This window comes from Diadema antillarum, unplaced genomic scaffold (assembly GCF_040938485.1).
Source record: "Diadema antillarum isolate AM-2024a unplaced genomic scaffold, OU_Dant_1.0 seq00000061_RagTag, whole genome shotgun sequence".
NCBI classification, from domain to species: Eukaryota; Metazoa; Echinodermata; class Echinoidea; order Diadematoida; family Diadematidae; genus Diadema; species Diadema antillarum.
The window spans coordinates 294,399-322,205 of NW_027271165.1; the positions used below are offsets into that span (position 1 = coordinate 294,399).

The window sequence follows — 27,807 nt, forward strand, 5'->3', positions numbered from 1 at the left end:
TTGAAACTCTGTGCATGAGGTGACATCAGTAGTACTATTTTCTTTGATAGGGGTGCATCCCCAAAGAAAATTGTGCTGCTGAAGTCACCGAAGGCACATGGTCTAATGAGAACCCTGAACAAAGGCCTGGTATATTTGTTTTATATCCCTCCCAGCAGTCCCAATGAATTTTTAAGAGTAACAGCAAAGTAAAGTGGGTGGTTGACTGATCTAAAGTCATTTTTTTCCACGCACAAAATTACAATGTGAAAGTGTATGCATCAACTGTGCGATGCCCTTTATCTCTTGAAGCGTAGACGTCGCGCGTTTGGTGGAAAACCATACTATGATGTGATGTCCCATGCACTAAAATAAGCGCTGGTGACTAGAGTGGTGCGTGTGCGCTTTCGAATATCAAATATCACCATGTTCGTGTGATATTTTTTTTGACAAGGATTTTCATGTTGAAAATATGTCTTGTCACTTTCAGTGCCCTCGAACAATCAGAGGACAAGAAATAATTTGTGAGGGATATAATAAACATTGTAAAGAGAAAAAACATCAACCAGACAAAATGTGGATTGTGGGATTGATGGGTAAAAAAGGCCACACACACACACACACACAAAAACGTGTTCTTAATTACTCATGGATGCAGTTGTAAACTAGTAAAAAAGAATTGCTTTTTTCCACAAATTTATATCATAATCTGCTTTTTATGTTTGTAAATGAGGCTCTCAGTGATTTTTATTAAGTGGAAGCAGGTGAAATTGCCTAGCTTGAATGCTCTGATTCCCAATCATGTTTTCTGAAACTTGCAAGAATTGGAATCTTCTGGAGCACGTTACATGGTTTGGGATGTAAGCACTACACTTTCGATGAAAAAAAAAAAAAGAAGGAGAAAATAGTTTGCAGGACATTAAGGATTTACTTTTCAAAAGAATTCTGCTCAAATGGTATCTTGTTGCAAACATTCTTAAGTTGTGGTATGCTGGAATGTTACTGCTAACTTTAAAACTAACAGTGAGCGACCTTTCGTTTTGACATTATCTCTGCATCTGTTTGCATACATTGTACAGGCACTCCATCCAGATGGCAAAATTAGATAACAAGGATTCGTTGGCTATATAAAAAAAAACATGCTCTACTTCCAGTCGTAACAGTGTAAGCAGTAGGGAGGTACAATACAAGAGAATAGAATTGAATGCAGTAAAGAGATAGGTCAAATAGATTTTAAACTCTCGAGCAAAAGATGTGAAAAAGTCAACTGATTTGATACTTGAAGTGAGAATGGTAGACCAGCATTAAAGTTGTTGTTGTTGTTGTTGTTTTTTTTTATTCTGTTCTAATGACTAGGGAAGTTCAGACTTTGTAGGAATTAGAGAACTGGAAAAAAAATGAAATTGCAGGTTATTTTGAACAAAATGAAGTTCCCTCTTGTCATTTTATCCAATAGCTTGTGCATTAGGCCTATGTGTGCTCTGATTTTATATGCAATAAAGAGCTCATTTTGATTGTGGTTTAGTTATTTTCATGTTTTTTGAAATCTGTTTTTGTCTGTGTGTTTTTATGTGTCATACATTATGTTCATGCATTGTGAACAAGATGAATATAGTGAATGTTTCTTTTGGTCTTATTTTTGTACTGTGCCTGTGTCACTATGTAAAGAAAAACCCCAAATTGCCACACTGCAAAATTGATATTGTGTGTGTGTTTTACTAGATCCTTATGTGACTATAAATTTTTACATCATATAGACTATTCTTATCTTTAACTATCTGAACCTTTTAATGAGATCTAAGGGACCATGTAGGTATGTGCTTGGTTGATAAAGATCTGTGAGGAGGCAGCCAAATGTTGCCTTGTACAGTGGATCCAGACTTCTAATCATGCAGAGACAACACTGCACAGTCCATTTCCCAATTAATCCCAGTGATCTCCCTCTTCTGATGAGAAGCTGAGTAACTGTGGCGATGTGTGTCTTGTGGCGATGACAGTAAATGTGTTCACCAGCATACACTGTCCTCTTATATACATGTACACTGTAGCTATAACTATATTCCGTATATACATATACAGGGTGTCTTCATTGTCTGAAGTGGCATTTTGATTCAAATTACTAGTTGGAGGAATTATATAGGAAGGAAATTAAGCTTGGATCCTTTTTACAGTGACTTGTCCAGTAATGGACTTGTCAGTTTCAATGTGCAGTATGTACATTACAGTTATGCATTTAAGGGGAATGGCTGTGTAACGCATATCAATATAGGTACAAGATAAAAATGTAATGTCCGTCATGTGTGATTTTTTCCTTGGCAATGGCTGTGATGAAATGATCATAATTCAATGTGTAAGCTAATTTGATTACTTTTGCGAGATACTTTGTGTACAGCGTACTGGATGTTGGAATTCACAAGTGATTAAGCCTTTATATTGAAGAAGTATGTGGGAAATTCATCCTACATTTTAGTATGGTATCTCTGCAGTCAGATTCCCATTTTCAACATACTGTAGAATAACATTACGATCACAAAGGCTTTGAAAGTGGATAGCTCTCTGCCTGTGCAATACTCCTGTGCAGAAGCCATTTTATCGCAAAAGGTGCTGCTGATGAGTTTGGGTCAATTATGCAGTATATGAGCCATGGCTGTCTTTATGAGTGCAACATTAATTTGTTTTGATGCATGAACCTCTGTGCAACATGGTGGCCAAATGATTTACACTCTGAGATGCCGACTGTAGACTTATTTCAGTATTTTGAACTGTTTTTTTTTCTTTTTGGCTGAAGAATACTTAGAGTTTTATAGAAAATATTGTTTTCACAAAATTGTATTTACTACACATGTCTACCAAAACGATGCCTTTTCAGCCGGAATACTGTATCGCTGTTTACAAGGTTGGCATCCCTGCATGCTGTAGATCTGCATTGTATTTGAAACACTCTGTATGTAAATTCAGCTGTAGCTTAGAACCTGTTGAGTTTTCAAATGTAGAGTAAATTGAACTTCTGGTGCAAGCTGTATCATAAATAGTTTCCATTGTAACCCTAGAGTATGACGTACCTTTAGATGTACATGAATTGTGCTGGACTGAGAATTACTGTACAATGATAACAAATTCCAGCAACAGGAATGTGTGTAAAAGAAGGTTTAAAAAGTATTGCAGGTAGGGGAACTTTTGTGCAACTGCTTTCTGTTGTGTACACTTAGTTTCAACATTAGTAAATATTGCTTGTTTGTGATTGCATGGATTACAATGTGTGATACACACAAAGAATTCTGTGTTCTGATATTTTTGTGATAGCACAATGGAACAGGCAACAAGCAAAAATTTCCACATTGAAATATTCTCTGTTTACAACAGTACATCATGGTCAGATGTAATCATATATCAAGATCTTCATGCCCTGTTCTTGTTTTCATATCTGTTTGTTTATCAGACAAAGGAGGGAGAAATTACTTGCCAAGAAACTGGAGCGTCGGAAGGACCTGGAGAAGGATGAAATTCACGCCATCCTGACCTCGGTGGATCTGGTGGACTCGTCGGAGAGCGAAGAGGAGAAGGAGCCAGAGGTTCAGGTGGAGGTACAGGAGGAGCAGCATACTCGCTTGGAACCAGTCACAGAGGTAAGGGCATGGAGGTACACTAGCCGGAGCAGCCGTGTCTCCCAGCTCCTGCAAGAAGCTCTCTGTAAATGTGTATGCTTTCTTCACATGATAACTTTCCTGACTTGGGGAGCACAGTTTACCCACTGAGATGCCTGTAACACTTGTGTACACATATGTCTCTCTGAAAATGTTGTGGGACTTGCCTGATTTTGATGTGCTTTAAAGAAATATGTATTGGAAGACCTGGGGCTCATTTCATGAAAAGTTGATATGATCGCAACTTGCTGGAATGGCAAATGTCATGGTAATGACAAGAATCCAGCTTCCTGATTGGCTGTTGCTGTTGGTAGTTGCCATTTCCGCGAGAGTTGCTATCCTAACATCTTTTATGAAATGGTCCCTGAGGTACATTTTGTAGCTGCAAATTGTTAGTTTAATGCTACACCCTCTCTATCCTTGCTTGGTCGTAAGTATGACTGGCTGCATGGAATTTCACTGGTCATGAATATTATACCAGTCATAATTATGTATGGGAACAGACTTTTAGAGCACATGCCTGTGATGGCTATTAGTTTTCTTTAGTTTATCAAGATTATTTTGTGTGATAAAGTTGAAACAGACAAAAAGGTAGAATTTCAAACATATTTTTTAAGTGTATAAGTTTATCTTGGGAATTTTTAATTTTCATTTTTAGCATGACAACCATAAAGAGTACACTATGTATACCCAGCATGCATTATGATAGATCCTGAATACATGATTACCGTGAAGTTGCACTGATTTTTATTTATTTGACAGTGCCCAAAGCCTGCCTTGTTCTATGTGGAGTAAATGCACTGAGCACAGAAACTGACTTGAAGAAGACATTGCAATGATTTTGTTGTGGTTATTTTGTTTAGACATGCCTTGATTAGTCAGTAACAGCACCTATGTTGCCCAGTACTGACTGTTATTGTCTTGATAATTATGCACACATGGGGATATCATTGTGACGTGTCTTGAGGGAATTTTGTTGTGGAAATTATAATCCTGTTCTCATTAAATTGGCAATACTGAATCTTAGTGCATATCATATAGTGGGAAAAGTTTAGATGAAACTGGTCAGATTGATGAAATCTGCATAAAATCAGAAAAGGTGAGTTATAGAAAATTGATCAATTGAAACAGAAATGATGAAGTTCTAATCTTTTGAATATGTTGCCAATTTGAGAATCAGTTACAAATTTAGTTCTTTACAGACAGAGGGTACTGTTACAAACAAAACAAAATATAGATGAATAATAAAAGGCTCAAACAAGTTTTGATGGTACAGTATACCTTCTGAAACAATAATTCCAAAAAGCAGCAAAACCACACAAAAGTGATTTCCGAGACATGATGGTTTATTTGAACATCATTCATAGAGTTGCAATTGTTTTGTATCATCTATGTTGTGATCTACATGGAAATTGAGCTTCATATATTCTGTGTGAAAGTGCATGTACCTATTCATTGAAGTTTTGTTGTTTTTTGTTGGTAGAGTATACTCATAGCATCGATGTCATCTTGTTGCTTTGGCTGTGTTTTGATGAAATCAAGTATTTAATTTGAATTGCATTGTTGGTTTGTCATGTTTTAATTTGAGCTCAATGTATTCTTGTGTTTTATTGCATTCGTATTTGTATTAAAAGAGCTTTTGGTTTGTCTCAGTACTCCTCTAATGACACATGTTTCCTTTTGCCCTCTCCCTCTTCAGAGCCAACCTAGATCCAACACCCTTCCAACCAGGGAGAAGAGGGCATTTTCCTCTTCTTCCTCCTCCTCTTCATCCTCCTTACCTCCCCACAAGCCTGCACCCATCACGGTTACCAGTACTACCACAACCAGTCACAAGCCTCCCCCCTCTGTTGCCCCTAAGCCTAAGTACCGACCCAGCGCAGGAGCCTTTCAACCCTACCGGCGAAGTCAATCCGTTAGTATACACCCCCATATTGGTTATCTTCCCTATCCCATTCCTTTTTTTCCCCCTTGCTCTCATTGTCTTGTCACAGTGTGCCATTGTCTTTCTGTGTATCCAATACCTGTATCCAATACCTGTGTACATGTCTGAATGTTTCTTGCATGTGGAAATAGTGCCTTTTGTGAATAATGTGCATTATTTCAGCTTTAACATCTATTCTGACTACTCACTTTGTCTTGGTGGAAGGCAGCTTTTTCTCATTAATTATTTGAGCATGTTTCTGTTGTCTTGCTTGCATTTGTCGTCCCTGCTGTATCCCATGCCATTTTCTTGTCGAAACTAATCAAAACTTTCTTTCTCAACAATGCATATGAGATTTATCTCTGGACTTGCGATCTAAACTGTAAATCTACTTTTGCTGATATTTGTCGGTAAGATTACTGTACATTCAGTGTAGTGGACAAGTTGTGGGATGACGATTATACTCACATATCACATACACTGTAATTCCCTTCAAAAGGTTACAGTACCATTTCATAAAGACATTCAGTGGATGGAAAATGATTTCTAAATTTGCAAAGCCTTTCTCTACATTTCACACAATCTTCAGTTGCCAACCGTGAATAAGAATGGAATACTTCCTACACTATGATCCTAACACATTTAAAAGATTAAATCATTTCTTTCCTACTTCAACTTAAATATGCTGCAGAAGTTGTGCAAACCTAGTCTGCCAAGATGTTGGCCCGTGCTAATTCACTCTACATCTTGGGCTAGGGTGTCGGCTGGAGGCTTTGTGAAGACACAGAATTATTACATCTTCAAAAAATACCTCGAACGTCAACAAATGTGGTCCACACAGATTCTTGAATTTAGCACAGACATGCAACCATTTTCTGTGAAAGAAGAATGAGTAACCGCAAAGTCACAGTCACCATGTACATGTACGGACTTATGCGAAGCCGATGGATTGAAGTTTTTTACAAAAATGAGTGACAAAAGTACGCACTTGTAATTGTTGAGAGCGTGCAGCAAATGTTTGTTTTGTTGTGACATCAGGGCCGTGCGATGGAACAAAAACTTTGAGTCAATCGTGAGTTTAACATAGGAGTCAATGGAAATGGTGACGTCAGCCATGTGCTATCCATGTTTTTGCTCAAACAAAATTGCACGGCTGACAGCCACAGCGTGCGATGGAACTTTTAACTAAATGTCACGTGATGGGCAATCGACCTTTTGGATAGCAACATTCTTTTTAGGTGTTGTATAAAAAAGAAAAAGTTTCGTAAAGTGGTAACCACAATAACCAACCATACCATTGAATAAGCTCTCATATCAACTTGTTTGAGGGAAAGACAAAGTGCCTTCTTTACGTTCAAAATCTATCTCTGAGAATTGAATCTTAGTTACGAAGAAAAAAAGATATTATTGGAGATGAAATTATTTTGACGGATGTTCTCTGCAGTAGAAAAAAGAGCAGTGATTTATCAAGTTTTCAGTGGCACCACTGTGAGTTAGGTTGAGTCACAAAGTTCTTTGGCAGAGAGGGCTGTGTATTGGAGCCAGGTTGATTTAATGTCTGTCTGAGCGGTGTAGGCACCACGGTGTTCATGTTGGAAACCAGCTTCTTCAGATTAGATCAGTGTTCATAATCATGTGATAAGCTATTAACCCCATCGAGCTGGCAGAACATGTGATTCATGACATGTTATTATTACTCACTCCAGAACAGGAACGATGTGTGGAGCAGGAATGCTGTAAGAGAAGTGTAGGGTAGGAGAATAAAGCAGTATACATTTTTGAAGAGCATTTCCAAGTCTCTTTTGATACATGTCTGTACCCTGCACAATTTTAAAGCACTTTGGTAGGGGGATGAAATCTCTGACAAAAATAGTTGTTTTTTTTATTATTATTATTATTATCATTATTATTATTATTATTATTATTAGTATCATCATCATCATATTATTATTATTATTATTTCTGTTCTTAGGATCTGGTCAACACATGAATTACAGTGTTAAGTTATGCGAATATTTTGTATGAGGTCAGATAGCAGTTTTTGTCTCTCTGAGCAATGTGATGTATGCATTTATATTTGTTTGTTTGGTTTTTTTTTGCGCATTTTGTTCTTGCATCTATGAAGTGCTCCAACATTCTTACAAATATTTTGCTGTGCTTTTTGTATCCACACACTAAAAAACAAACAAACAAACAAACAAACAAACAAACGAAAAACAAAACAAAACAAAAATGCACAAAAAAAAACTTAAAATGGGAGGCATGAGTGGTATGTGATTATGGTGAGTTTGGAAGCCAAATTTTGACCTGGAATAGTATGGAAATGGAGGTGACACCTGATCTAAACTGTGTGTAGTTGTAGGTAGAGATTACATCGCTGACAAACATGGTGAGCCAGTCTTTATTGTCTGGTGCAAAGATTACCTGAAACTTTCATCATGAATTTCTCCAATCTCGCTACCCGCTCTGTCTCATTTCCCCTCTCAAAGCCACCTAAATCGTACCACAAAATCACTGCGATTACGAGTTGTTTTGCAGAGAATGTGACAGTAAAATGCAGCTCAAGTTGCGTCATCCAAACTAGATTGACGTACATGATGTAAGAGCAGGTGATGGATTTCTGTACTGTTCATACTATCATTTCAAGTACTGTTGTATACCCTATTATTTTGTTACAACAAAATCATACACAACCCATGTGTAAACATTTTTTAAAAGTGTGAACAAATGTATTCGTTCGAACTTAAGTTTATTTTTCTTCAAGGAGATAAATACAGTGTAAGTGTGGTTTTGAAAGGTAAAATTGCTTTTATTTCCCAAATTCAATTGTTGTATGTGTCTGATTTTTGCTTCAAGAGTATGTTCTTTACTCTATGTCACTATGGATTTGGATTTGCGATGCGTGACAGGCAGCCATGAAAGTGAATTCTGACTTCCAACGTAAATCATTGATGATATGAAACCCATTCTCATCAGTTGTCATTAATGGTTGATTAGGGCTGGTATATTGTTTTGCATGTCATAAATGTTTCATATAATGCGCTTGGGTATATTTCCCTCACTTTCCCCAATCTGGAATCACTGATAAATTACTCATAAAGAAATTGAAGGCTTTCATTGATTCTTTTTATAGAATACCGACCCACAATACCATCACCAATTGCCAATGTGCCATTGAGATGAGTCTCACTGCATTACCAAACCTTGAAACTCTTTGCGAATAATTGGGGAAGGAAATGGGGAAATTTATATCTAATGATATCCACATACAACTGTTCCAAATTTGGGATATACACACGGTGAAATGATGTGTAGTGGTAGGGGAAAATGAATCACATCGGGGCACAAATCAAATTGATGCACTATTGTTTATTAATGGGATCTATGATTAGCAGTGATCAACCTCAACATTTGTGTGTAGGGCTGTTGGCTGTAAGCAATTAGTTTCATCCCCCCCCCCCCCCCCAATTGTTTATATTGATGCACTGGTGTACTCATTTCCTGTACTTTTTTTTTTTTTTTTTTTTAACGAGGAATTTCCAATGGTTGGCCAAATAAGTAAACCTGTATCTAAACTCATCACAATATCTTGTGAACCCTAGTTGGTAGATAGATCAAATTTGGTTTACTCAGAAAATGAACTGAAGGAAAAATAGAAAACCCACCTACAATTTTAATGCATCAGTATGATGATAAATGATGATAAAATATCTTTGAAAAATAATTTTCTAAAATGTTCAATTATTCAGTGACTGAACAAGATTAGATGTAAGTCATCAGTTAAGATGAACTATCAAGATTAAGGTCTGTGGAACATCATAAAAGAACACTTTGCCTGTAAAGGATCATTGTCTTTTTTTCTAAAGTAATCTGTTGAAATTTTGTATTTGTGTAAAGCATGTACATTGTGGTAAATGGATAGATCAATATACTTTATTCAAAATATGTGCAAAGTCTTGGCCAAAGATTGATGATATATATGTGCTCATACAATCCTATTGCAGTGTCGGCAAAATGAAAGGGGGACTTTTATTTCAGCAGTGAGAGTTTTCTGGAATGTATTTCAGTGAGCTTTTCTTTTTACTCCTGGAATATGTATGGATGACCTTATAGTACTACCCACACTCTTGTAACTTTCTTGTATTATACTGAACTTTATGTGTGCTTCAAAACTGGGTCACATGATCACTGCCTCAGGAGTGCACTGTTCTTTGGCTTTCATTTCACCATTGCAACAGGTGTTAATCTAGTGCAGGCTCATAAATTCTGCTGACAATATCTTTGTCTGAGAGGAGCATACCATACTAATGAGATGAGTGGTGTGGGAGAGCCACTTACAACCTGAATACTTGACTGTTAGTATAGGGTAGGGGAGAGGGGCATTTAACATTAGGAAATAGAAATTTCCTGCAGTAATTGTGAGCTCAATCTGAAGATGAAAGCTCACAAGTTATGTTTTGTTGAGGGTACTTTTTGTCTTCTTTAAAAAAAAAAAAATAATAATTTTTCTTGTGAATCCCGCCTTTTCTCAGTTAGAAGGCATACTAAGTAACATGTACATATGTACTATACAGTGTGTGCAGGTGTTCTTGACTTAATATAGCATATACTTCCACAGATTCTCAAGTGTTTGTCATAGATTTGCAGATAATGATACTCAGTGTGTAAGTTCTGACAGCTTCTTACCTCTCTCCTGTGCAGTACATCATGATGCATTTGTTTTGGTAGAAAATAACAGCGGTGAGTGAAGGGAATTGCACAGAGTAGTTCATACCAAATTGTGTTTTAAAAAACAAGACAAAATCCTTTCTGAATAAATGTCCAGAATTGTGATATTGATAAAAACCACCCCCCCCCCAAAAAAAAAAAAAAAAATAAATAAATAAAAAATGGCAGCAGAAAAATATAATAACCATGTAATCATATTTGTTTTAAAATGGAAAGGGGTAGTGAAGTTTATGGATGAAAAATCTGTGTTGAAAATGCTTCTTTAAGGTAGCCTGCTTTTCCTGATAGTGTCTGTAAAAAGGAAAATGATGTAGGCCTTTGTATGCAATGTGGAACAGGGTTGATGCCATATTCAATGCCTGTTACATTTTTTTTTTGTCGCACCTGACTATATTTGCACAAAGTAGATTAGCATACTTGTGAATTACCTAGTGAATTACCTGTAGAGAAGATAGTACGGTATTTGTATCTTTTCTACCCCCTCCCCTCCAGCACCCGCGATATGAAGCTTAATCATAAACCAGGAGAACCAATAGGGATTTGTGGCTAGGGATCGGCGCATGATATATTCTATTTTGGACAATTCTTCATGAGCCTCTATGACTGATTTTGATATGACGATTAGGTGTTGCGTAGTACTCATTAACGTATAGGCCAAATCAACAGCTGGAGTCAATGGATGGATTAAAGGGAACCATCAGCTTCCTAGTGGTCTTGGTTTATATGCCATGTTCTAACTGAAATCAAGTTTAGTTTTCTTCAGGAAAAACAAACAAACAACCCATCAACTGATTTTGTTCATTCTTTTTTTTTATGTACAAGTATGGCTAAGAGCCTGGTAATATTTTAGCTTCTATTTATAATGCCTCACCCCATCCAGTCCCAGAAATATGTTTACATGTTATGTCATTCTCAGAATTTTTGTTAGCTTTTTTCAGCCAAATGCAGTATTGCTACATTAAGACATTTATAATAAGGTGTATTCATAAGTAAACCATTCTTAGATATACAAACGTATGCAGAATATGGTTTGGCATTGTTTTAAAACCCAGTATACACATTTCATGTACACATTCTCTTCTTGATTTCAACATGTAAGTAAAAATATGTAAGTCCTCAATTCTAGGTGTGGATTCTTTTAGATGGTTTTTGCTACACTTTTTGTGTATCTTATTTTGATTACTAAGTATTTTAAGTATTCTAAATCAAATGAAATGAATAGGGTACCGGTATTGAATCCATAAATGTTTTATTTTCTTTCATTTCTTAAATCTATGACACAGTGCACTTGCTATCTTGATTTCATCTCATTTTCCTCATGTAATTTTCTGTCATATGTCATTTCAATTTAGGAAGTTATGGACTGCTATGTCTTATGCTTTACTTCACACCTATATGGCATCATTTGTACTAATTTCTCTTGTTTCTGCTTTTTACTTCTCCGATTAAGCATGCATGTGCATGAGCTTGTTATGTATAGACAGTGAATTGTTCATTAGAAATCCTGTGATTATCATGCTACTGGTATAGACTCTGATGTCTATCAGTATGGAAATGTGGGAGATGATAATTTTCTGAATCTCTGTGAGCCCAACTGCATGATTCATTGCAACAATTTAATGGCATTTGATGCCCTCCCTAAAATTAAAGAGATTGAAAATGTAGACTAATAAAAAAGATATGTTTATACAAATAACCATTGTGTGTTAAACTCGTACCATATAAAGAAGAATGTTACCAGGTAATTATGTGAGATTTTATTTCACATTTAGTGTACAGTTATGATTCCATCAAATTAACGCATGCATTTGCTGATTCTTCCTATCTTCTGACGTAGAAAATGTCAGTTTGGTTTTAACTTTTCTTCATCATGGTATAACTCGGTGTAATTTGTGATTTGTATGATTTTCATGGGGAGTGGATTTTTTTAGCTCACCAGCCTTCAGCTCGCATTTAATTCCTGTGCATCCTCTAGAGATGTTTTGCGAGTAATTATGAATTCAGGTAATGTTTACACCTACAAAAAAGGAAAAAAAAAAGAGAAAGAATTAAGCATGTGATCCATCACTGGGGACAGACTATGTCAGAAAGAACTGCAAATACCCTAAGTGAATTACTTGCATTACTTGTTGATGCAGGTTTGTTTTTATATTATTTGGTCTGAAATCTGATGAACCTTGTATTTTCTCCATCTGAACAGCTTAATGAAGGGGTGGATCTTCCAGAGAATGGTGATGCTGCAGACAGCAGGCGCGGGGAATCATCGTCACCATCCACCACTGCAGCTACCACGCCCTCGGAGGAGTCCTTCCCAGCCCGCTCCTTCCATGAGAAGATCCTGCGGGACCGGGAGAAGGAGAAGCAGCTGAAGGAGGATGTCAAGGTGGGCCAGGAGACGGCCCGACGCCCCACCCAGAAGCGCATGAGCCTCGGCATCATGGGGCGCATCGCTGCCTTCAACAGCGGCGAGGCGTTCAAGAAGAAGGGAGAGGACAGCGATGAGGAGTCGGAGCAACCACCCTCAAGAACCTCGGTGTCTCGACCACCCAAGCAGCAGGCGCCTCAGGTAACCGAGGTCAATGTGTAGATCAAACAGGGAATAATTTTCCTGGTATTGCATAGCACTTTGCTGTGCATTTTGGTGTGACTGCTGTACAAAAGGACATTTGTGTAAGCAATTTCATTACTTAGAATTATAAACTGCTACACTGTATGTACGAAACACATATCCATCAGATGAGAATTAGATTGCTATTCAGTCTGGAGATAGGAAATTTTTTCCCTGGTCAAAGTATTTAGTCTTTCCTTGTTGTTTGTTTTAGATCTCTCATCTTGAAATTTTATGTCCTACCCAGACTAATGGAGCAAACTGCAAGCATGTGTTAGTGAATTGGTTTGCATGTTTGCTTGTTTGCTTGTTTGTGTTCGTTGGATGATATATCACTCTGGCAATCAATGAATGAAATTAAAGAAGAAGCCTCCGTTAAATCAATCATGAACTGCAGGAGCCGGGAGCTTTTACAGAACTCACCATCAGCATGAGCCGGAGACCCAGGAGTGAGGGAGGCTTTGGCTTCACAGTGACTGGAGGCGTTGACAAGAAGAAACCTATCGTGGTCAAAGACATTGAACCAGGTGGGTAACATGCGTAGACAGGGACATTGCAAGCTGTGTGCAGAAACAATGGTGAAGGTGTGGAGCGTATGAGGAGGAGGCTGTTTGATGAATGCCAGTAATGAAAGATCCCTGCAGAATGGGAAAAATTAAGGACATTCATGTTGTGTCTCGTATAATGTTCGCCAAATCATGTAGTCTAATCATCACTGTTTTTGACAGATTACTGTAAATGCAGAAATTTTCACGGTTCATTCATTTTTGCATATTTCATGCTACTCTTGGCTGGCATGAATTCTAGAACCCGCAAATATATCTTCACAGTTCTCTCTGCATATTTTGAATGGGTTGACCATTGCACAGCGTGAATTTGAGAACTTGTGAATACGTTTTTGAGCTTCTCAGTGAAAAAAAAAAAAAAAAAATTAATCACATGAAAATATCAATGTTTGCAGTATTTTCTTTGTCTTGTGTCAAAGGTAGTCCAGCTCGTTTTTGTCCTTGTTAATCTCATGAGATCATGTCTCTTCATTTCAGGGAGTGCCGCGAAATTCAGCAAGCTGATGGTCGGTGACGAAATCATTGCTATAAATGGGGAGCGAACCAAGATGTTTGATCACGACGATTTCCAGTACAGCATCAGCCAGGCTGTGCTCTCGGGCAATCTCGACCTGAAAGTGCGGAGATACGACTCTAATGTTGGCGGAGACGGTGAGGATGATGACAATATTCCGCACATGGTGACACTGCGACAATTGCTCTCGCCTTATATTCTCCAAGGGCTTAGGGTCAGGGTTGTGACAGGGTTTTTGGTTTACAGTAATTTGATGTGAGGATTAGGATTGGGGTTAGGATTATGTTTGTGGGTAGAATTTATGTTTGGCTTAGCATGTATATATTTTATGGGAGCAATTGTCGCAGGAGCAAATATCATTGAATCTTCACACACTATATATGATGACATAAATGGTATCCCGGGGTACCAAATAAAAATCAGCCATTTTGTTGAATTTTTTTTTTTCAAAGGTTGTACCCTGGGTTGCCAAAAAGTGGCAATTATTTTGGTGCTGGAGCTAGCGCGCGTTAGCCACTGCACTGCACTGCACTGCACTGCACTGCACTGCACTGAAGCACGCGCTATTGCTAGCACAGTGTACCATGCATGCATAGTATAACATGCAGTAGCATGGGAATGACTATGTACACGCACACACAGTGCATGCATTTCTCTGCGGCTGTCCTCGAGTGGACGTGAGGTGGCGCTACACAACGTGATACCCCGGGGTACTACGGTACCCCGGGGTAGCGCGTGATGCATCATATGTCTACTTTGACAGGGAGTATGTCTCCATATTGGTTTAGGTCAAGCAGTCATTTGCAAGATTTTATATGATTTGTGTTTCCTGTGGTTCCCCATCCCCCACACCCTCTTTGATTGATATTCTACACCTCTCCAGATTCTATGCTTTGTGAGAACTGTGAAAAAAAAAAATCTTGTTTTCAAGAAGTGGATCCAGATCTCAAGCAGTCAGAAGAATTCTTCTCAAGGTTCTGGAAAATCCTTCAGAGAAAATGCTTCAACTTGCTGCAGAGAAATCAACCCAGTTTGCAGCAGGGTGCCTGTTTGTAGCAGGGGCAGTGTCATTCATTAATAACATAGCTAATGAACCTGTGTGCTTAGTCCCACTGAAGCACACAAGCAGGAGTTGCTTGCAAGTGTTATGGGAAAGTGACACCTGATTGGGCCTTTTCATCAATGAATGAAACGGCCCCTGCTACAAATTGGTACCCTGTCCAAGGCCTGTCGCAAACAGGGTTGTTTACTCTTTTAACAATTTGTAAGTTGAGTTTGGATGCAATGAAGATGGATTCTACTAATTGATGCTGGCTAAGTGAAAAACATTTGATGTAAATTTGGATAGTAATATTGCATGTAAAATACAATTAAAGAACAAGCCATGCGTGTGTACAGCATTTTTCCAAATTGTAATACACATCCTTGTTGAATCCTCGGGCAGGTTCCCACAGCCAACCCCGGACCATCTCTGCATCATCATCATCCTCCTACACTGACCACGCCCAGTCTCGCTTGTCTGCAAGGAGGGCGGAGGAAGAAGAGGAGAGGCGGAGAGAGGAGGAGAGACAGAGGGAGGAGGAGAGACAGAGGGAGGCAGAGATGCTGAGGAAAGAGGAGGAGAGGAGGAGGAGAGAAGAAGAAGAAGAAAGAAGACGGGAAGAAGAAAGGAGGCAGAGAGAGGAAGAAGAGGAAAGGAGGCGAAAGGAGGAAGAGGAGATTCAGATGGCGAGGAGACGGGAAGAGCGGCTGAAGAGGGAAGATGGCTCGACGAACTCCAGCCCATCCGGGAATGCTCTCTCTAGAGCCAAACAGCTTCTGGATGAGTTAGGTGACGATGAAACAAGGTGAGTCTTCGGAAGCTTACAAAACAAATGTTTGCTTATTTCACTGCAGTAACTTCCTTAATTGGTAGATTATTTACAATATTCAATATTATTGATTCTGTAAGCCACCAGTGGTACGATAAAGCATGCGAAGAAGATCACATGAATTTTGGTCGAATGAGAAGGCAAGTGCAAGTCTGACTCTTGCTCCCTTGCTCTCTTTCTCTCATAGCTCTGAGGAGACACCTCGTCAGGACCGGGGGGCTCTGGGTGACAGCTACACCAATGGTGACCTCAACGGGACGGCACCCAACTCCTGGAATGGATCCAACCAGAGAGATGAGGTGAGATCAAATTGGGTCAAAGCACATCATAGTGGACAAGCACCAATCATAGATGCACAACATTTTTTTGTAATCTCTCTGTAATATGTGTAGATATGGATGTAGGTCAAGTGACTTGTGAATTGCACAAAGCTGTCCAAGTGCTAGAAATTGTAACTTGAAATAATGCCATGCACTAACGAGGGCCTCAAATAAGAGAATATTTACTCTGACAGAGCTATTATTACATTACTACCAAATTACAAGTCACCCGCACATGAACCATTCAGTATGAATCTGCACAAATTTGCACTTAAACATTTTTATACACCAATACTAAATCACCATACAGTTCATGCAAGGGGATATACATATCTATGGTCATCTGTTGGGGTATTTAACTGCAAATGCATTTTTCTCTCACTACGTCAACTTACATGCTGTTGCAACATATTTTGATAGGTTTTGTGTGTATGTGTGTGTGTGTGTGTGTGTGTGTGTGTGTGCAGTCATAGGGGACTGCCATCAAAAGGTATTTATGTACTATATTTCCAGTCATCTTTTTGTTGTGTTGAGGTATAAGATGATGATGATGCAATTTGTTTCAAATTTCATTGGATTTAAAAAAAAAAAAAACTATGTAAAAAACTAGTTGTTACTCTGTCAAGTCTTCTGCCTTCATTTTCTTGCATGAGCCATCAGATAGTCAATTCCTTTGCTGCTAGAAATATTTGCATATTATCCCGATGCCCTCTCTACTTTGCATGAAATATTGTGATGAGCATGCCAAATGTTCCTTGTATATATGTATGCAACTCTTCCATTTCTCTTTCCCCACAAAACATCATTCCTCCACCTCCCCACCCCTCAGCCTCTCCATGAGGATGGTAGTGTAGAGTGCCATGAGCCCCCTACCAATGCACTGTCTTCATCATCTCCTAACCCCCCTTCTCCCCAGAACCTCCCTCAGTCCCCCTCGCCACCTCCTTCTCCCATATCCTCGCCTGTTCCCTCCCTCCCTCTCTCCGATGCACCTCCTCAAGATATGCCCCCTGCTGATGCAAGCAGCCCCACCCCAAGAGACCAACCACCCCACCACCAACACCCCCTCCACTCCGGGGAAGGCGATGCGACCCCGAGTGGGGAAGAGTGTGTGGATGGTGGTGTGGAGTTGGATGAGGAAAAGGAGGAGGAGGAGGAGGAGGCTCTTAAGGGCCGGGATGACCTAAATGAAACATTCGGCACTGAAGATTCATTCTTTGCCTCCGAGGTGAGTTCCAAGAGCCTTGAAGGTGTTTGCCCACTTCCATCCCTTGATCTTGCTTGCTGTGTTTTTGTGTTATAATTAGCGCAGTTTCAGCAAATGTTTCAAACTTTGGTGTTTGCGTAGTGTGTCTTTGTCTTGCATTCCAAATGCAATTTCTTTCAGTGTCCTTTGCAGTGAGTGGGAAAAACTAAACCAGTGTTACAGTGTGTTCTTGTTCTGAAGTTCTGACAAGTGTTGTTCTCTCCACTTCTATTGAAAAGACAGAAATTCCTTCTGTGTGGTTTGTAGCCTCTGTCTTGTATCATTTCACAAATACATTTTGTTGCCATCTTTCATCAGAAGTGTTTTTAGTCATGCAAACTCTTAATAGGACAGCGCACCCCACTTTTAAATAATATCTGATAAAAACATTCATTGTGGCTGGTCGGATGAACCTCGGCAACCAAAATTTCCTATCAAAGATCGTGAAATACAAGCTTCTGTTGTGAAATAGCAGTGCAGTTTATTTATTTTATTTCCACAGGGTAAATAAAAAAGAAATATAAACTTAAAATATGTGCAACTTACATCATGCAACATGCAATAAATATATAAAATGTATGTACCATATGTACTCTGTTCTACAGCGCCACAAGTATCTTTTTAGGTAGAATGAGTGCTTTATAAGAGTCTCTCTATTATTATTATTTCATTAAAATGTGGGGGAATCAACAATAGGCCATATTGGCCATTCAGAGGCTGATCATTGTCAATAAAAAATGGTACAATTACTCAGGTAGTGCAAATCCACTGTTACATCAAATGCAAGTCTGGTAGTGCAAATCCATCAGTTTGTTCTTGAACATATTACATTCTATCTATTCTAAAATATAACAATTTTAAATGATTATATCCATGATATATATGTGGATTATTGGTTTTCAGAAACTGCAGTCATTTATTTGCCCATAAAATCTTCGATTACACTGTGTATAATGTCAATGCTGGACTAATGTAGAGGAAATTTCATAGTCATCCCACGGGTTTGTCATATTATTTTATAAGTTGGTACACTGACTGTTGTATAGTCATGAATCCCATAGTGATAGTTTGATGTTGTTTGATGTCTAACTTGTTTGCATTCTGCATTTGAAGATTTCACTTCAAATATCTCCCTCTTTGGAATTGCTTTATTCTTCATTGGCCTGTACTGATTGCACAGTGTTGACAGGGCTTGTTTCACATGTATTTATATTATTTTCGTAGGGTTAAGTCTAACAAAATTTCCTTTCTATTTAATCTGAGCTACATGTCAAAAGAAATAGAGAGAGGTGTACAGAGGTACACAGCAGTATTCTGTGATCATTCTAAGAGCCTCTTTCAATGTTTGATTTGTTCATTGTCATTTCTAATGTATATACAGTAGAGGAATTAGGGAAAAGGCAATGTGCCAATAAAAGCTAAAACAACCTTGCATTGAGGTGCTTGTGCATGAGTGCGTGTGGGGGAGAGACAGAGAGAGAGAGCAACAATGGTATACATATTCTTAATGAATACAACCATAAGTTCTGACATCAAAAAGTAGTAGTGGTACCTACTACTCACTTTTTTCACAATCAAACACAAAATACAAGCATAGAAAGGGAAATGAAATGGCTGGTTTCGAGTATGCTTTGCTTTGAACAGTCTTGCCAACTTGGCACAGTTCATCTTCCCTGGGGTCCACTTCTTATGTAACATGTAAACAATAGGTGAAATTTAATTGGATTCATTCAGGCTTGTCGACTGCAAGTGTCTTGTTTCTTTGGAAATAGGTGTATGAGTGTGTCTTACACTCCGCCTGGTGTGGTCTGGGGAAATTAACAATCGTTTTGATGTCTGGAAATGCATGGGCCCTGCATACAGTGTTCACATGCCGTGTCTTGGCATACGATATTTCAAGAGATCACTGGAAGCTAATATTAGCTATCCACTGTTGGACTGACCACTGGCCGAAACTATTTTTAACCCGGAAACAGTGCCTAATTATCATATGGGTTTAATAATCCATTATGTGTCACTGACTGGATATGTACAGTCACGCGGTTTGGACTTGATATGGTGTGTTCTTTTGGGTAATGGAAGGCTTGATGGTGCACCACATATTCTTTCTTGGGTATCTATGTGGCCCTGAAAAGGGCCTAACCACTCCCGACGTTTTGATATTAAAGCATGTTCTTGCCGTTTTCGAGAGAATGGTTCTTTTATCACATCAAAGGTGAGGGGATATGGATTGATGAGACTCTAACAAAAACATTCTTCATGTGTAAAGATCTTTGCAGATATTTGTATTTGCTACCATCATTGATGAGATTGTTTGGTTTTTGTTTTTGAACAGTATCTGTATTGATTTACCACCTGTCTGTTTGAGTACAATTTAACCTTGGTGTTGGAAACATGATCAAGGCCCTGAGGATGGTCATGAATTCTTCTGTTACTCTTTGATTAACCCATACACTACATGTACACTAATCACTAACTTTCAACTATACAACACCTAAAAAGAATGTAGCTATCCGATTGGTCGATTGCTCATCATGTGACATGCAGTTAAATGTTCCACTGCACGCTGTCGCTTTCAGCTATGCAATTTTGTTTAAGCAAAAATGGATGTCGCACAACTGACATCACCAATTTCCTGTGACTCCCATGTTAAACTCACGATTGACTCAAAGTTTTTGTTCCATTGCACAGCTCTGATGTCACAGTAAACAGACCTTTGCCACACGCATTTTGGTCACTCGATCAGTACTGTATACAACTTCAATCAGTTTTGCATACCAGAAACTGTTTGACTTTGCTACCAATTTGCCTTTCAAGATCAAAAAATGGTTGCCATTTCTGTGCTAAATTTAAGAATCTGTTGAAGTCTGAGGTGTTGTATAAAACAAATAATGTATGGTCTTTATTCATGCAGTGGAACAAGATTTCACACTCCATGAAAGATGAGGCATCTATTCAACTCGGCTTCGCCTCGTTGAATCGAGCGCCTCTATCTTTCACCTCGGGCAAAATCTTGTGCCATCGCACTCGTGACCATTCACTGTTTGTATAATGTCACATTAAGAGGTTTTTACGCAGGGTTTGAAGTGCCAATGTTGTTTGGCGATGAATCCATTGAGTGTGTCACAGGACTTCAAATTGTCCTATGTTGTAAGCATTCAGACCCCACAGTTAGAAATTTCTGTGATGTTTTCTTCCACCACTTATCATTGTCATTGTATTGTCAACCACTACTGTAAAAGTGTAACTGATTTTGTATATAACATGTTTAATGAATGGCATTCACGATGAGTGTTTGACTTTATTAATATCTTCCTACCTTTTACAAGAAGTGCTCCATTAAGCCTTGGTGCCATTCATCTCCTACCAGACCAATTATATGGTCTTTGAAAACATTGGTGGATCTCAATGTTGATATAGATGCACTAAAAACAAACAACAACAATAACAAAGTAAATTATCCTTAGAAACTGTTGTTCAGTCAGTGGGAAATTTTATATGACTGACTCCATTTCCTGGTCATATTTGATTTGTGCATATATTCAAGCATTTGTAGATTGTGCATTTAACTTCTCATTAAGACCTCCTCATATTAAAGTGCCAAACAGTTTCAAAGAAATAAAATGAATGGGCTCAGTCCTATGGGCTAGATCAATCAAAGTCATAAGAGAACATTTTGCAGAAGTAACTTAATGTTTTTGGTAAAGGGAAAAAGAACACACAATGTATCTTTGATCCTTCTCCCCCCCCCCCCCCCCTCCCGAAAAAAAATAAATCAAATGGATATTTTAATGAAACATGAGCATGCATATGCCAGTTACGCAGAGGTCGTGGCTATTATAGTGCATAGATAATTTTAAAATGTGGTCAAATGGATGAAACATTTGATGGACTGCATTGTAGAGCAGTATATGAGGCATATCCATGTATGTTGAAATCAGGGTCTCATGTTGTGTTGGGTTTCCCGTCTCCGTGTTTTCTGTGAAGCAGGAGACAAAGGAGGATGAGGAGGAAGAGTTCACCAAGGAGGAGCAGCTGGAGGAGGCTATCATGGATCGGCTCCAGCGGGAGGAGAAGGAGGAGGACCAGAGGGAAGAGGTCCACCGGTTGATTGAGAAAGATGAGCAGGATAAGGTAAGCCACCCTCATCATGGTGCCAGAGATATGACTCAACATGTTGAAATCTTCCCATCTTTCCATCATTTTATATTATCTCATTGAATAGTCAGAGTGAGTAGATATCACAACTTGACTCATATTTATCTAGTATTTAATTATCACAATTTTTTTTTGTAATAGAATGTGATTACACAAAAAGAGTGTATCTCACTTTGTATGTATGCTATTAAAGATAAAGTTGTGTGTTGGTATTTCTGCACTTTTATTTTGTAACATGAGATCAATTTGTTTTGTATAGTCTGACATAATAGGTTACCATGGAAGCAAAATATTCCCTCCTGCTTGATCTGCCAAGTTTCATTCAATTTGACTTACCTTACAGTGATTTTTTTTTCCATGCCTCTGCCATGAAGTGTTGCTGGAAGCGTTCTGTTTTTGGGTTGTCCGTCCATCCCTCCTTCTGTCTTTCCATCCATAATCAGTTTTGTGGGCAGCGTAACTAAAGAATTGTTTGAGGTGTCCAAATGAGACTTGGCATGTATGTTTGTGTGAGTGGACAAAGTTGTTCTGATGATTTTTGAAGAGATTCTCTTAAAGGTATGTGCACACCTCTGTCTATTTTTCAGTAGATTATAAATAGCTCAAGTTTATTCACCTCTTGTATACTGTAATGAATCATTTGCCGAGATTAAAAAGTATTTGTTCCTATGTTTTAGTCACCAATAAAGGAGTCCATCGTGGCCCCCACAGTGCAGACGACTGAAGAATCAGCGCCTCCACCACCCAGCTTTTCCTCATCCCTAAAGATGAAGCCGACTGGATTCAGGAGTGTGAAGGGACCCAAGCCATTCATACCAGCCAACAAGGGGCCTCAGCCATTCAGGTAGGGCATCAACTCCAGCAGAATGCTGTGTGATGTTGTGAAATCTCGTCAATTCTGAACATATTGTATGCAGTGACTGGACATACATAGGAGGAATCCTCATGTGGTGTGTACAGCAGATCACATGGCTGGTATGCATGCCAATCCAGAAGTGATGCCACAAAGTAACAAAAATACAAGCAAATAAAATCCCCAAAGTATGTGTGCTGTACATTTTAAGTACTGCACAAACTTGGTGAATCATGCTGCACATTATAGCACTTGCAGGCAGACTATGAAGAATGCTTTTTGTTTTTATTTTTGTTTTGTTGTTTCGTGTTAACATAAAAATAAAGAATATAATTATATAATAGAATAGAGTAGATTAGAGTGTGCTCTGTTTCCGGTATTCTGTCACAGGTGTTGTTAGATTGAATAACTCCGAGTTCCATCATTATCTATCTCTGTGGCCCAAATATTACAATCAAATAATACCACCTGGGTGGGCCCCATGACCACATTATGTCTTATTTGTTGTTGTGCTTTTTGCTCCATTGGTCTGTTCTTTACAGGTTCATTGCTATGTCTCGTTTTGTCTTTCATTGTGCACCCAGACCGCAGGCTGTGCCCTCTGTTGTTAGCCATGGCACCGACATCAAGGAGAAAGTGAAGAAGGACCGCTCCGACTTCTTTCGTAAGAGCCCTGACCCAAAGGACATGCCCGTCTTTGGTTACTCAGGTAGTCCCTAAGAGTCATGCAGATGTGTTACCCTAGCCAAACAGTCAGGTGAACGCAGTACAGAGTCATGTGTTGGCTCACATGACCCACAACCTATCCCCGTCCCCCTAAGATATACATCGTGCCGATGAGCTCTCAGATATCAGTGCACTGGAAAGTCACACAACCTATACCAACCCTTTGCAAATTGTGTGTTCTGTGTGCTATGTTGATGTCAAGAATAGAATTGTGAAGAAGGATGTGTGCTCTCGGATTGTGATATAACTTTATCTCTTTATTGGCTGTGTTGATGGAACCCAAATAATACTTATTCTCCTTTCCTTGGTGCGTAACAGCATGCAACTGACGAAGAAGGAAGTGATATTGCATAAACGTGAAGGTGATTGAGGAGTGCATGTTTGTTTTGGGGATACAACTAGAGCTATTAAAAAATGTGTCTGTGAGCATGTATGAGTGGAAAGAAATGTGATGATAAACGCAAGTGTCAGTTGTCCCATATACCTGACTTCTTGCCCCGTATATTGCAAGAATTGATGATCGGAAGTTTGGCAGAAATTTAAGCCATGATTTAAAGTTTAATGTCAGAGGAGGGCTTATTGAGCCATATGTTAATTTTACTGAAGATAGTAAAAAAATACTTCATGCAGATAAAAAAAGCAGAAAGAGTGCATTCTGATGTTTTCATGCAGTGCTACAAATAATTTAAGTGCTGGTTATGATAGAGAGAAAAAGAAAAGAAAATATGACCCAGTCCAAAGGGGTTATAATTATCATGACATGGATGCCCCTTTCAACTCCAAATGATCCACTCATTGTTTAACATTTTATATGGCATGTAAATCTGTTTCAGGCTTCATTGTCTATACATGTCATATTCAAAATCTCTTGATGATGTAAACAAATCCACTATGATATTAAAACAACCCCCCAAAAGCCACTTTCACCGTGCTTTTAACTGTGCAGGAAAGATTTCTGTTCAGGCATCACATACATGTATATGCCACTGTTTCCTTTGTGAAGGATTTTGTACAGTGAGGTTCTCCCAATAATACTAGTTACAACTTTCTACCAATTGTCAGATGGAACTTTTTAGTAGACCAAAATTGGAGTGTGTGTGTGTGTGTGTGAGGGGGGGGGGGGGGGGGGGTGTTTGTGTCAATTGATATGTTCAGTTGGCAGTGCCTTCCAATATGGACATTTCGCACTTACACACCAGCTTGCAGTATACAAATGACGCACAGGTCTGAGTGCGTCAGTCGGAATTGTGTGCATAAGGTAACTATGGAATGCTTAACCCACGAGGCGAAGCCGAGTGGGTTTAGGCTAAATTCCATAGTTACCGCATGCACACTATATTCCGACTGACGCACGAAAAGACATGTGCGTCATCTGATTTATAGAATGGGTAATTTTCTTGTCAAAAACTCATTTTTCTATCGTGTTACCCGATGACAAAATTACTGGATGCATTTCCTTTTGGCTTGCCGTAAACAAGCATGCATCAGTTTTTACTGGACGCACGGCCAGCCATGCATCAGTATTTACTGGACGCATGGCCAACCTGAGTGCGCGAACGCTTGCTTAGTGCGCAAACCTTTGTTACAAGTACGCGTACTCTTGCTACAAGTGCGCGATTTACCACACGGTGACTCAGCGTACGTAGCGTGCGGCCAGTAAAAATCAACACATAGCTCTCGACCAATCAGATCGCAGGATTCTCGCTACCCATTCTATAATAGACACTGGAATTTGTGACGTTCTTGCTGCATTGGTACATTAGGCTTCAGATCATGTAAAAGGCATGTGAATTAAGTGCATAGGGACCAAAAGGTGTGGTGTCAGTACACAATTAAAAAAGTATGGCTTACATGAAGATCTACAGTTAGTTGTAACCCTTCAAAAAGTGAGGTCCACAATCAAGTGGCTTGTAAAATTTGACATGGCGGACAAGTCCATTTTTGAAGGCATTTGAAGGTGTGTTTGCATGTATGTATGTCGCTCTTCGTGTGAGTGTATTTGTGTATGAATGTGTGTGTGTGTGTGTGTTTGTGTGTGTGTGTGTAAAGTGAGCATATGTTTGTTGCTGGCTGATACTAAACTCTTGTACTGAAGCATGAATGCACTGTCATTTCCCAACATCAGTAATGACCAATCTGCCTGCAGCTGCTCAAATGAAGCAAATAAAACAACTCATTGCCGAGCTTTTGGGCAACAGGGTCAGACAAACATAATCATTCCCACCATTCTTCCTGTTCATGGCTCCAACTACCTGCTTTGTCCTTCTGTCGCAAGTAACAAACTGCTCCAAGGCACCGTTTCATGAAAGTAATCAGCCCTGACAAGTTGTCAGTATCTGACAATTACCATAGTAACAGTCAGTGACCAGAGCTTCTCAGCCAATCAAAACCGAGGATTTTACTGAAATTGTCAGAGACTGACAACTTTCATGAAATGGTGTCTAGGGTTCCTTTTCAAATGCACAGAGCCCCTGTTAGGTAATCAACTCTTGAATATTGTGTTTGATCTGAATGATGAATGCTAATCATTGGAGTATTTTAGTGGTCTTCTGTTATCTCTTAACAAGCACAGTCCATAAGGACTTTCAATGCACCCCTCACAAAAAAGAGCATGAACTTTGTTTTGATTTGAAGAAGTTCTTGTTCTTACCATAATTTGGGGAAACTGCTGCACATTTCCTTTACTTTTGGCTGTTTATATTCTGCGATTCTACGTGTACTTTGAATGAAACAGGGACAAGCACCATGAATATACCCTTTGATATTATCCCATTTTTGTTCAGAGTAAAAAACAAACAAACAAACATGCCCATCAAACAGGTGAAGGGGGATTTTTGGGCTTCTGTTGCGTAGATTTAATGCCACTGATATAGTTTGAATTTAAAAAAGATAAGCGTTGATAGGTAATGAAAAAATAAGTGGCAGAATGTTCCAGGAAATCTGAGACTGTTCAATACCCTTGATGTGAGGAAAGTAATACCAGCTGGCTAGATTGGTGCATGAGCTGGTAGCATAGGGGTTTTTAAATTATCTTCTTCACTCGACACATTCCGTCACTTTGGGTAATTGCTTGCTCTCTATCCTTCTTACTAACAGCGTCTGATCTCTTTGTTGCATCACAGATTAGTTAACACTGTAACAGTCTTGATATATCCTAGGTGATTCAAGTGTTATGTACACACATAGTGAAATATGCAATCACTTTTTAAACTGGTAAGCTTTGAGACACCAAGATAGTTCTTAATAGATATCTTTATCATGATGGATTATGATCGATATTGTACCAGTATTTTATGCTGTACATGAAATGCAAGATAAGTGGAATAAGATTGGTATTTTTGATAAGAAGTCGGTTTACATGGTCGAAATGAAAGAGTGCCTCAAATTCCATCTCCAAAAGTATCCTCTGCTTGAGTGAGAGGAAAAAATGTTTATTGCCACATATACTAGCTGATTTCATGAGAGTCCAGAGTTGATGAGTTACTAAATATCAATTACTTTCATCTAATAACTTCTGTGAAACATTTTTACTGTCGTGTTGTTTGATTTTTAGAGTTTTGTGTCTTTCTTTCTTGATATTTCATGTACAGATAATAGCATTCAAGTAGAAATCACATTTGAAGTTTGCTATGTATGTGTTACAGGTTTTCCCCTCTTAACCAGTAGTTGAAACTCTTTCCTTCAGTGAATTTGCTGCATGACCTGATTTGCGTCTGATATATTGTACATACTATATGTCTCCTCTACTGTCACTCCTCGTTGCTTGAAGAAGGAGAAACATGAAACTGCAGTGCTTTTTCCAAAGAATCATTGTGTAGTGTGAAAGCGTGCATTGAGTATTATGTCATTCATTCCATTATACATTCATTCCAAATACTCAAGTTGCCTTGTAGAATTCCCACAATAGATGAATCTAGAAGTATATACATGTATGAGTATGAATTGATACAACAGAGAGAGAGAAAAAAAATTGAACTTGGTTGTTATATTAGTTTAATACTAGAGATAGGGACCAAACACAATGTTTGCTGCTCCTTGACCTATATGTACCAGTATTTGTAATATCCTACATGTGTAATTTAGTATCCTCAGCTATTTACTAGTAGGAATCTCCATAGCAAAAGTTTTAACAATTTCCTGTCATGCACTGACTGCTCACTTTCATGGACTGCCATCACTTATATGTCTTTCTCATCGATATGTTACTTGTAATAAACCATTACCTTGAAAACCAGAGAGAGAGAAAAAAAAGGACAATTTGCACATATTTCAATTCTGGTTTGTTCTCAAAAGAGGTAAGGTCCCACCACTTTAACATGTAGAAATTAGTTCTGCTTTCATAAGCGCTTAACTTATGCCTGTCAAGAAACTCAGCAGTGCTTTCTTCATTGTCGCAACCCAAGGAAACTAACCACACCCCCAGTGCAGTAGGAGTATTTGAATGTAGAGAAAGAAATTGTCAGCATATACCTAGTTATCTTATCGTGGGTAGGTTCTCTTGGGATATCTCATTTTCATAAGGGACTCAATTTGCATCACTTGATTCAGCTGGCACTTATACAAAACTAGCAGCATCTGTCTGCTGCATAAGAAACAAAGAAAGGAAGAAAACAACCCAGATTCTGTTTTACATCACACTTCAGTGAATAGAACGTTGATGAAAAAACTTT

At 38.7% G+C, this 27,807-nt stretch overlaps 1 protein-coding gene across 1 annotated transcript in view; it reads left to right on the plus strand.

The window, feature by feature from the left end:
- LOC139725836 (uncharacterized) overlaps positions 1–27,807 on the plus strand; it is a 104,335-nt gene that overhangs the window by 60,994 nt on the left and 15,534 nt on the right. The window contains exons 9-19 of the mRNA XM_071636915.1: positions 3,419–3,605; positions 5,323–5,538; positions 12,476–12,841; positions 13,281–13,410; positions 13,927–14,087; positions 15,340–15,344; positions 15,418–15,810; positions 16,022–16,133; positions 21,391–21,534; positions 22,236–22,402; positions 22,996–23,120. Of these exons, the coding sequence (XP_071493016.1) occupies positions 3,419–3,605; positions 5,323–5,538; positions 12,476–12,841; positions 13,281–13,410; positions 13,927–14,087; positions 15,340–15,344; positions 15,418–15,810; positions 16,022–16,133; positions 21,391–21,534; positions 22,236–22,402; positions 22,996–23,120 (2,006 nt within the window). The remainder of the gene's footprint in view (positions 1–3,418; positions 3,606–5,322; positions 5,539–12,475; positions 12,842–13,280; positions 13,411–13,926; positions 14,088–15,339; positions 15,345–15,417; positions 15,811–16,021; positions 16,134–21,390; positions 21,535–22,235; positions 22,403–22,995; positions 23,121–27,807) is intronic.